Source organism: Neofelis nebulosa, chromosome 2 (genome assembly GCF_028018385.1).
Source record: "Neofelis nebulosa isolate mNeoNeb1 chromosome 2, mNeoNeb1.pri, whole genome shotgun sequence".
Classification (NCBI taxonomy): Eukaryota; Metazoa; Chordata; class Mammalia; order Carnivora; family Felidae; genus Neofelis; species Neofelis nebulosa.
In genome coordinates this window covers 72598291-72610372 of record NC_080783.1, presented here as the reverse complement: position 1 = coordinate 72610372, position 12082 = coordinate 72598291, and the positions used below count along the sequence as shown (strand labels likewise).

The 12082-nt window shown below is 35.0% G+C and overlaps 1 protein-coding gene and 1 long non-coding RNA gene across 4 annotated transcripts in view; one reads left to right on the top strand and one right to left on the bottom strand.

Moving 5' to 3' along the window:
* Positions 1–12082, bottom strand: part of LY75 (lymphocyte antigen 75) — a 135945-nt gene that overhangs the window by 63422 nt on the left and 60441 nt on the right. For all 3 annotated transcript variants that reach the window (XM_058694554.1, XM_058694546.1, XM_058694564.1), the window contains exons 19-24: positions 11441–11508; positions 11090–11169; positions 10370–10509; positions 8313–8418; positions 7728–7888; positions 627–756 (exon numbers count right to left, since the gene is read on the bottom strand). In XM_058694554.1, the coding sequence (XP_058550537.1) occupies positions 627–756; positions 7728–7888; positions 8313–8418; positions 10370–10509; positions 11090–11169; positions 11441–11508 (685 nt within the window). The remainder of the gene's footprint in view (positions 1–626; positions 757–7727; positions 7889–8312; positions 8419–10369; positions 10510–11089; positions 11170–11440; positions 11509–12082) is intronic.
* Positions 3803–11606, top strand: LOC131491596 (uncharacterized). Its single transcript, XR_009251540.1, has 2 exons — positions 3803–4013; positions 9612–11606. It is a non-coding gene; the product is annotated as an uncharacterized LOC131491596 (long non-coding RNA).

The window sequence follows — 12082 nt, the reverse complement described above, 5'->3', positions numbered from 1 at the left end:
TTGAGAGAGAGAGAGAGGGGCAGAGGGAGAGAGAATAAGAATCTTAAGCAGGCTCCATGCTCAGCACAGAGCCCAACGCAGGGATCAATCCCATGGCCCTGGGATCATGACCGGAGAACAAATCAAGAGTTGAACATTTAAGTGGCTGAGCCACCCAATCGTCCCCAAAGGTTTTGGTTTTTTTTTTAATCATTTATTAATAACATTGTGATCAATGGAAACAATGTGATACTTTTGAAAAACATCTTTTTGAAAATATGGACCTCTTAAAAAAAAACATTTTTTAACATTTATTTATTTTTGAGAGACAGAGACAGAGCACAAGCGGGGGAGGGGCAGAGAGCGAGGGAGACACAGAATCCAAAGCAGGTTCCAGGCTCAGAGCTGTCAGCACCAATACTTAATTTTGATATTTAATTAGGTAAAGCAGTGACACTTGAAAAAAAATCACATTCCATTTGAGATAATCTGACTCACTGAACCAATATGAGTTTAGCCATGTTGAAAATTTAGGGAAGCTATATGTTTACAAATTAATATTAATTCATTTATAAGATTTTCATGAAAAAGTAGTGTATATATCTAACAGCATAAAGTAGCATAGTTATCTAGATGATAATTCATACCTGAATATCTCTGACAGAGAGACAGAGTGTGGTGCTCACTGCAGGAAGTAAAATTCCATGTCCCAGTATAAGGCGACTTTTCGAGGTTGAGCATTATAGCACAGTGGTATTGGGACTCTTCCTCAAAAATCTAAAGGAAAAGGCAAATATATACAAATAATCATGAAACTACCTGTCTGAAGATCCCAGCAAGAGAACTTTATATTCCAAATTGGATTTTTCGTCCTATAAAAATTTCATTAAGGAGCTGACTGTGAAATCACAAGAAAATCCTCCAAAAGTTCCAAAGAATGGGAAAAGGGCAATTAACTTTAGAAATTATAAAAGAAAAAAGGAAAGGACCCAAATAAGTAAAATCAAGAATGAAAGAGAGATCATGACCAACACAACAGAAATAAAAACAATAGTAAGAGAATATTTTGAGGAATTATAAGCCAATAAAATGGGTAATCTGGAAGAAATGGACAAATTCCTAGAAACATATACACCACCAAAACTGAACCAGGAAGATATAGAAAATTTGAACAGACCCACAACCAGTAAGGAAATCGAATTAGTAATCAAAAATCTGCCAAAAAACAGGAGTCCAGAGCCAGATGGCTTTCCAGGGGAATTCTACCAAACATTTAAGGAAGAGTTAACACCTATTCTCTTGAAACTGTTCAAAAAATAGAAATGGAAGGAAAACTTCCAAACTCTTTCTATGAAGAGTTTCGTAGGTTCGAGCCCCGCGTCGGGCTCTGTGCTGACAGCTCAGAGGCTGGAGCCTGCTTGGGATTCTTTGTCTCCCTCTCCTTCTGCCCCTACCCCACTCGCATTCTGTCTCTGTCTCTCTCAAAAATAAATAAACATTAAAAAAAATTTTAAACAGATCAAGAAAAACTGGTACAAGATTAAAACTCAATTATAGTAATATTTAACACTCTGCTATCATTCTTGATATTTCAAAGCAAAAAAAGTAATGATGAATAATTTAATTAGATGTTTTTAAATTTTTTATGTTGACAAACTGTATACTACAACAGAGTACTCACCTTAAAGCTTTGATCCTGTATCTGTCACTATAAAAACATCCATAAACATCTATTTAGATTTCATTCTCTGATCACAAATCAATAATACTAGATATAAAAATTTTTTCGAAGTATATTGTTCCTATATTTTTTGTATGCTTGAAACATATCACACACTTAGAAAAATAAGAAAAGTAGGCTTATCCCAGGAGTTACAAATTTTATAAAAACACATACACACATGTTACACAATAAACACGGAACTAAAACTGAAATAAAATAATTATAGGAAAGAATAATATCACCAGGGATATGTGTAAAACTTTTTTACAGAGGCAAATGTGTATTATTATTAAGTGTTTTATTTGAGAATAGTTGACACACAAAGGTACATTAGTTTCAGGCATACCACATAGTGATTTAGCTTCCCTATATGTTATACTATGCTCCCCACAAGTGTAGCTACCGTCTGTCACTATATAATCCTGTTACTCCTGTAACTTATTCCCATAACTGGAAGCCTATAACTTCTTCTTCCCTTCACCCCGTTTGCCCACTCTCCCACTCCGCTTCCTCTGACAACTATCAGTTTGTTCTCTGAACAAACATTCAGTTTGCTCTCTGAACAAACATTCAGTTTGTTCTCTGTGTTTATAGGTCTGACTGTCCTTTTTATTTGCTTATTCATTTGTTTTGTTTTTTTCACATGAGTGTTTTCCACATAGGGGTGAAATGGTATTTGTCTTTCTCAGTCTGACTTACTTCCCTTAGCATAATACCCTCTATGTCCATTCATGTTGTCACAAATGGCAAGATCTCATCCATTCTTATGGTTGTGTAGTATTTCTGTGTGTGTGTGTGTGTGTGTGTGTGTGTGTGTACCACATTTTCCTTATCCATTCATCTATCAATGGATACTTAGGTTGCCTCCATATCTTGGCTATTGTAAATAATGCAGCAATAGATATAGGGGTGCATATATCTTCTTGAATTAGTGTTTTGGTATTTGGGTGAATACCCAATAGTGGAATTCTGCAAATATATATTATTAAATGTATTCTGGTTTTTAAAGGAAAGATGAACTAAGAATTGAATACAGGAGATTAGAAAATGAATAAAAATATAACTCCAAGAAAAACAGGATAGAAAATGTAGTAATATTTGTAAATGTATCTTAAGCAATAGGAGTAGAGAGGGGAGAAGAGGGAAGAGGAAGCCATTAACACACCAATTTTGTAAAAATCTGAATAAGAAAAAGCAAAAACACAATCAAATTAAGATATGGAGATTTAAAAAGATAATAGTATACACAATTTTATTCTAATACATTAGAAAATCTAAATGAGGTGCACCTGGCTGTCTCAGTTCGAAGAGCATGAGACTCTTGATCTTGGGGTTATGAGTTCGAGCCCCATGTGGGATGTAGGGATTACTTAAATACATTTTAAAAACTTAAAAAAAAATCTAAATGAAGTAGGCAACTTTCTTGAAAACTACAAATTAGCATACTTTTTATAAGGAGAAACAGAAAATCCAAAATGTACCAGTAACTTTGGAGGAAACTGAAAATTAATATTAATAGTTCATTTTAAACACTATGCGTCAGAGAGCTAAAACCTTTAAATGAATTGTCTATGTAATTCTCACATTGTATTGTAGGTATAACAGTGTCAGAATTTACAGATGAACAGTTGAGGCTCAAGAAAAATTAAGTGAACTTACAAAGGCACACTAAATGGCTGGATGGAATTCAAACGCAGACAATGTGACTCTGGAGTTTAAGCACTCAACCACTACACCAAATCCTTTTCTTATTAAAGAATGATCTCTGAAAAGTAACATCACATGATTTTTTAGGGAATTCCTTCAAACTTTCAGGGAAAGAAAATCCTCCAGGCTGAGTCATAATTTCAAAACATAAAGGCAAAAAGCTACCCAGTTCATCTTACGAAGCTGACGTAATCGGAAAAAAAATCCGACCACATAGCATAAAAAAATCAACTCTGTGAACAGAGATGAAAACATTCTCAAATAAAATTCTAATAAATCCAATTCAGTATACTAGTAAAATAACAATCCATTCTGAGCAACTAGATTTTATGATAAGAAGATGAAAATGGTTTACTATAGCTATACCACAATTTTAGCAGATGCTGGAAATAAGCTTCAGAAAACTCAGTACTTATTCTCGAATAGAAGTTCTAAATAAGCTAGTTCTAGAATGATAAAACTTAAACAAAGAGTAGGCATCATATATAACAATGAGAGACTTCAGACAGTCCAGAAAATACAGAGCAAGTCTAGGTTGGTGGTTATTACTTCTGGTAGTACAACAGTTCTGGAAGTCCAGCCATATGTGGTGAAGCATGGACAGGTATTTGAAGATTATGATTATCTGATTAGGAAACCCCCCAAAAAATGTAGCGAAAACTCTGAGAAGTACTGAGCCTTTTAGGAAGATGGATGCCTATGAAATACATATGTAAATATACCCAAATAATAGCTTTCTGCCTGTCAGAAAATCAAGAAAAAACCTGCCATTCTCAGAGGCAATGAGACAGAATTACAAAAACTTCACTGAGGGCTCTGAAGGAAGACTTGAGTAAATGAAGAGATATAGTACACCATATTTTTAAATTGAAAGGTTAATAAAAAGATGTTAATTCTCCCTAAAATGTTGTCAAATTCTCATCAGAAGTTTTTTTTTAATTTAATTAGTTTAGTTGGAAATTTACTAAATAATACAGTTTGGAAGAATGGACAAGAATAGCTAAAACTATTGTTTAAAGGTATACATAAAGGATAACTATTCTTATTACATTTTTTTAAATATGGCAAAATTATAGTATTTAGATCCGTGTTATAGCTATGTAAGAGCATATCACATACAGACACATTTAATATATAATAAAGGAGGCATCCCATATTGTCTTTAACAAATGGAAGTGTATTTAATAAACGATGTTAGACAGGACTAGGGAAACGCCTTAAGTATTCACTGACAACATACACAACATACCATGGCTGTACCATGCTGTCAGGAAAAAAAAGGCAAAGAAAATATAAGCATATATTTAAGTAACATTTACATGATGAGCTTTGTAATCTAATAGAAATGGAGGAAAAAAAGGAAATAAACAGATTTGAATATACACATATGCAAAAAATCAAAACTTATTTCTAGAATATTTTTGGTATTCAGAGTTTAAAAATGTACTGGAATATTTTTAGTAAACACAGGAAATAGAGAGTTAGCATGTTTAATATTTACAGTTATAATATCATAAGAAATACATGAAGGCAAGAAAGAAAAAAGAAATATATGAAGGCTTTGATAAATATTGGCAAAACATAACATTTATACTTGATGAAATTCAAATTACTACTGAACTTATAGAACTTATTATATATAATTTATTAGATATCAGAGAAATATAAATAAAAATATGACATATTTAAATTACCAAATTAGCAAGAATTTTTAAAAGACAATGCCCCTTGCACCTGTTGGGATGAACACTGGATGTTGTATGGAAACCAACTTGACAATAAATTTAATATTAAAAAAAAAAAAAAGACAATGTCCCTTACAAGCAACGTAGTAAAGAACCTAAGAACACTGGTTCTGTGGAATCTTGGACCTAGATTTAAATGTGACTCTGACACATTTAAATGTGCATGGCTGCACAATTGGGGGGAAGTTACAGGATTCCTTCTGTTTTTACATTTCTAAGATAGAGGTGGGGTAATAGTCTTTTTCACATCTGTCATGCAGATTAAATGAAATAATGTATATGATGCATTAGCAAAGTACCTGACACATATTAGATGTTCAACAAATGTTAGAAATTGTTAATATGTTGCTATGGATAAAATGGCAATCATAATATATTGCTAATAAGAATATAAACTCATAAACATTTCTGGAAAGCATTTGGTGATCAGAGCTTTATAACTACTTACATCTTTTGATCTGGCTATATGACTTCCAAAATCTATCTTAAGGAGGTAATTTGAAATATAACCGAAGATTATGCACATAAACGTTCACTATAGCACTATTTATGATTGTGCAACAATGGAAACAACCTTAAATATTCTCACATATCTATCATGAAGTATTGTGCAACTATTAAAATGCTTATCAAGTATATCTTTTAATGGTATAAGAAACTGTTATATAATACTAAATAAGGAAAGTAGAATACAATAGTATGTATACAGTGGTAAACAGACTGTGATTTTATCTATGTCAGAAAGATAATATATGGGGGCGCCTGGGTGGCGCAGTCGGTTAAGCGTCCGACTTCAGCCAGGTCACGATCTCGCGGTCCGTGAGTTCGAGCCCCGCGTCAGGCTCTGGGCTGATGGCTCGGAGCCTGGAGCCTGCTTCCGGTTCTGTGTCTCCCTCTCTCTCTGCCCCTCCCCCGTTCATGCTCTGTCTCTCTCTGTCCCAAAAATAAATAAAAAACGTTGAAAAAAAAAATTAAAAAAAAAAAAAAAAGAAAGATAATATATGAAAAAGCCCTAGAAGGAAAAATGCTGAAATACTTATTGTGATTTCCTAGATGTGGGTTCAAATATAGTCTGTGACTCATTTAGTAGGTTGTGACATCAATTCAGTAGATCTTGACTCACATATGTGATAATGAAATAGGATTGGATAGGAGAAGGAGAATAGCTTAGACTAGACTAGACTAGAATAAAATAAAATAGAAGGAAAATATCAGTGGGTATATGCTGTAAGGGTAAGTACTGTTTCTTGAAACATCTGTTTCAATTCAGTATTATATTTATATTCATGTACTAAATGGTAATTTAAATGTATTTTTTACTATGGGGTTATGGTTGAAACCTTGAAAGCTACTGGCCTAAGTATAAGTAGAATCAGGTTGACAGTTTTCTTTATTGCATTTACTCTTCTACAACTTTCAGATTTTCTATGATAACCAAGCATTATTTTAATATTTACTTTGTACATAATTACATATGACTCAGAGTTCCCTTTGCCACCAACATCTACCTTGAGCAAAGTTATACTGCATCAGGAACATCAACTGTTGTCTAGGCATACCTTTGGAATTTGACTTTAAAGTTAATTTCTTAATCTTTGCCATTGTGCAAAGGGTGGTTTATATCCAGCAAATAGGGAAGACAGAAGCAGGGGGCAGCAGAATCATGGTATAAGGTAACTATTTTTAACACAATGCTTTTTTCCCTTCTATAGCTTCTTTGTGTGTAGCTGTTTGGGAAGAATGATCACTAATCACCAATTTTGTACTTTTGGCCCCAGGAGACAGCCCCCAAATCCCAAAATGTTAATAAAACATTTATATTTGCTTCTATTTGCATCTCACTCCTTGATGGCTTATTGTGGTTGTAAAATAAGTGTCATGGAGTCTGAAGCTACTGTGAAAAACAGGGGCATCTGCCTGAATGCTGGGGAGCTCCTGTTCTTCTTGTGACAGTTTTATTGACATATTACTCATAGGTGATATAATTTACCCATTTAAAGCACACATTCTATAGTTCTTAGTATATTCAATTATGTAACCATCACCCCCAATCAATTTTTAGAACATTTTTACCACTCCAAGAAGAAATGCCATGCCCTTTGGGCATCACCCCCAATCTTTCCTTCCTCCTTAGCCTCTGGCAAACACTAATCTACATTTTATCTTTAAAGATGTGCCTGCTCTGCACATTTCATATAAGTGGACTCATAAAATAGACCTTTATTCTTTTTTTATATGCTTATTTATTTATATTGAGAGAGAGACAGAGAGAGAGAGTGCACGCACATGGGGAAGGGACAGAGAAAGAGAGAGAAAGAGAGAGAGAGAGAGAGAGAGAGAGAGAGAGAGAGAGAGAATCCAAAGCAGGATCCACACTGTCAGCATGGAGCCCAATGCAGGGCTTGAACTCATGAACCATGAGATCATACATGACCTGAGCCGAAGTTGGACACTTAACCACCTGAGCCACTCAGGTGTCCCAATAGACCCTTGTTATTATCTTAATCTAGTAATTTATGGAATACTTGGGTATGTCACAAACCTATATAGATTTCTGATTCAAAAAAACTTACATTTGCTGGTATTTTCAGCCTCCAACCAGACAGCAATGGGTGAAAGTTACTGTATGTCAGCTCCCTGTTATCTGTCCACTTGTTTATCCTTTCATAGGCAGTCCAGCGCAAACCAATCCATAATGTAGCCTCCATATCCGGAAGCAAGGATGTAATAAAATCTGTCAGAAAGAGATTTATTTTAAAGCATTTGACTTATTCAAATTAAAGATATATTAAAAATGTTAATGAATATCTCTTGCTTATCTACAAAGATAGTCTTTTACCTATTCTGTAAAATAAGTTTATTTATTTATTTTGAGAGAGAAAGAGAGACAGAATGAGCAGGGGAGGGGCAGAGAGGGAGAGGGAGAGAGAGAGAATCCCAAGCAGGCTCTGCAATGTCACTGAGGAACCCGATGTGGGGCTGAACTCACAACTGCGAGTTCACAACCTGAGCCAAAACCAAGAGTCAAGTGCTTAACTGACTGAGCCACCCAGGTGCCCCTAATAAGATTTTTTAATATGCTAATTCCCCACGGCCTCCCCAAACTATCTTGGCTCCCCAGATCAGAATAAAACATGTTTTCAGAACAATTCTGCTACCTTGTTCTCTCTGGCTCAACACTGAAGGAAGGGTGCCACCATAGGTATGACAAGTATCACTTGCTTGAGAAAATGTGAGAGACTTGGGTTTGATTTTTAGAAAACACTGCAAACAAAAAACATGAAGAATATTCTTATGAAGAATAAGATTCCAGACACAGGAAAGCTCACATAGGAGGTAAACGCCTCATCTTTTCTTTATTTCTTTTTAAAGAGAGAGAAAATGAGAGAGAGAGAGAGAGAGAGAGAGAGAGCACAAGCCAGGGAGAGGGACAGAGGGAGAGGAGAGAGTGTTAAGCAGGCTCCACGTTCAATGCAGAGCCTGACGCGGGGCTCAATCCCATGACTCTGGGATCTTGACATGAGCCGAAATCAAAGGTCCGAGGCTTAACTGATTGAGCCACCCAGGTGTCCCATAAACACCCTATCTTTTAGAGGGCTGCTAATTTTTGGTCTCTGAGAGATGGAAATTTACAAAGTAGTACTATATGAATGCAGATCTCTGCTCTCAATATAAACAACTAGAGTGGTCTATTAGTCAAACTATTTTTTTTTAAACCTCCCATTTATTTATTTATTTATTTATTTATTTTTTAACATTTTATTAATTTTTGAGACAGGGAGAGACAGAGCATGAACAGGGGAGGGTCAGAGAGAGGGAGACACAGAATCTGAAACAGGCTCCAGGCTCTGAGCTGTCAGCACAGAGCCCGACGCGGGGCTCGAACTCACGGACTGCGAGATCATGACCCGAGCCAAAGTCGGCCGCTTAGCCGACTGAGCCCCCCAGGTGCCCCAAAACCTCCCATTTATTGAGTGCTTCCCATGTGCTAAACAGTTTGCATAATATTATCTCATTTAATTCTCACAACAAATGGGGGGAAACTGAGGCACAGGGCAGTTAAGTAACTTCTCCAATGAGTGAAATAGCCAGACAGTGGTATGGTCAGCATTTAGATTGTGTTCCATCTGACTTCAAAGGCTGCATTCCAAATCATCACCTCCTTATATAAAAACAGATATTTTAAAAGAAATCATCCCTGTTCCTTTTGGCAGGATATTTTAATTCAAAATTACACCAACTATGTAAATTAATTTAGTCCCAGTACCTTGGGGAAAAAAGATTGTACTACTTTTAAAATTAATATCTTAGCTTTAGTACAGAGCTTTCAGTTGTCAGACACATATCTTCCTTTTTCTTTTTGATATTGTGATCACATTAGTATGGAGTAGTATGCTCTAAATTGTGTTTCTTGAAACATTCTACAAAATGCTTTCTTTCATCTTCCTTACAGACAGACTGCAGTGGCCAATGAGCTATATAAATCATCATCATCGGGTGGCTTCTAGAAAAGACCCGAGAGAGAACACTCTGAACTTGAGCTTGGACGTTTTATTATGCTAAGGATGGCAGAGCAAAAAGACAAAAGGAGCCATTTTTGAAGATGTCATGGGGCTCTCACACCAACCCCAGCCTGCTTATCATCAAACTTCTCTTACGTAACAGAACAGATGTTTTAACATACTATAGCAATCTCTCTACTTAGCATTTCCAAAGAGATACATATACCAATACAGATTATGAATCTCAAAAGAGGCAGATCTAGAATGCCCCCTTTGGAAGCAAGATCAATGATGAGCATTTTGTTAGCATATGTGTAGTTCCCAAAAAGTAGTTTGGGGAATGCTGGTCTAATTTAAGTGACAGATACTGCTTGGATGTTTTCTTTCAGGGGGGAAAATTTATCAGCCAGAAACTGTCAGTTTCCTTCATGCTATAGAGAGAGTCTATTTAAAGTATTACAATCCATTGACAGATCAATATCAGCAATTTAAGTTTAGTAGCAACAGAATAGGAACACAGTACTTGGAGAGACCTGTAGGCATGCCTAACTTGAGAGTCAACTTGGTTTCTGAAATGCAGAGGGATCAGGTGAGTTACTGAAATATGCAGAGGCTATCTTAGTGAAGTTATCTGATGGGCTGCGTATGCCACAGGCCATACAACCAGCATGAAAGCAATCATCATTTGTACAATGTAGCAATTCTCTTTTTACCTTATTCTGAAAAGCAATCCAATCCCCAGAGCACTGTATTTTAGCTGCAGAATCTGGACTATATTTTTCTAACGAAGAGACATTATATTTTTCACAGATGAAGGGCAACTTGGTACTACAATCTGCAGGTTTATTTAAGTCTGAGAAATGAAAAGCAGGATTACTGTAGTGAGAATTTTCTGTTCAGCAAATTTTAAAAACAATCCAGTAGTAAAGAAAATCTCTTCAAATCAATCTTTCCCAAACAGTTAAATTATATTCCTTTTCTCCTCTAGCCATTTCTATCTTCTATAATTATCAGTAGGTTATAGTACACCAGTGTTGCCGATAAAAATGCACCCATTTGGTATAATGACCACTGTTACCACAGTTCCTGATGGCGAGAAAATAGGTTGAAAGCGAAGGCTAATGAAGGGGAAAGAGACCTAAACTATATTTAGAATTGCTACCTGTTTATCTTGGCAAATTTGTTTATAAGCTTATCAATTATGAAATTGGTAAGTTTATTTCTAAGTAACTGCTTTAGGATAAAGTCAAAATATTCACAGTGAAAAGCACCTTTATCTGCATTTGGAATTTGAGCCATAGTCATTAGCAATAAGCCAAAACAAGATGAAGCAACCAAACATATAATCAAAAGGAAAACAAGGTTAAGCTAGTAATTGAACCTGAAGTTCACATATTACATAATTAACATTAAAGGATTTGGAATTAATTTACCGCTAAACCAAGTCTTGGCAGACATGTACAAGCATTCCTCCCGAAATGTTATAGGAAAGTGATGCCATAGATATCGTGAGCTGAAAGAAAAGGAGAGATTTCACAGCTCATAACGTAGTTACATGTTCCATTCTGTTTTTTACTGTAATTTTACTTCTAAATTTAATGTTATGCCATTATTTTATACCACTTTTTTCTTAATGTTAATATGCAAAAAGACTTGGTTTCTCTAGTCTACACAGTTCACAGATTAATGTTCAAAACAAATTGCAGATAGCAATCCCTTTTCTAAAGGGAATTTGGGCCTTCTTAAAATGACTTTACAAAGGCAGCATCAATTGTGTCACATACTTAAGAAAGTGACGATCTATGGGCTGTTCGGCAGTTCTCACCCACCACTTCTGTTCATCACCAGATATCTGAAAAACAAACCAACCAACCAAATCACCCATCCTTACATGTGTTGACTTTTTTAAGAGAGTTTTGATTTACATACCCTATCTTACCATAACCACAACCACTAAAATTTCCAGACATTCCTTGGTCTCTAACTTATATACACCAGGTCCTTTCACCAAAGAAGTAGATGGAAACTTCTGTATATTCACTATGTGCTATTTTGCATACAGGAAATATGGTCACTGTAATAACAGACATATGTTAATTGGATATAGAGGATATACTACAAGGAATTATACATTTAAAGATATAAAAATTATTTTTCCCACAAAGATATTTTGCAAAGTTAGTTATTAGAAGAAACAGAAACTCAACTATAAAATTAACTTTACTACAAAAGAATTAGAGTAATTTATATTATCTATTGATGTTCATCTTATAAATTGGCATTTATATTTAATCTTGAATATTTTAAAACATTGTGCAGTTCTATTTAACTTTTCTAACATGAAATGATGAATTTGGATGTTGTTAGGCAAATTTTACTTGAAAGAAACATTTAACTTTTGTAGATTTTGGCAAGATTTCTGAAAT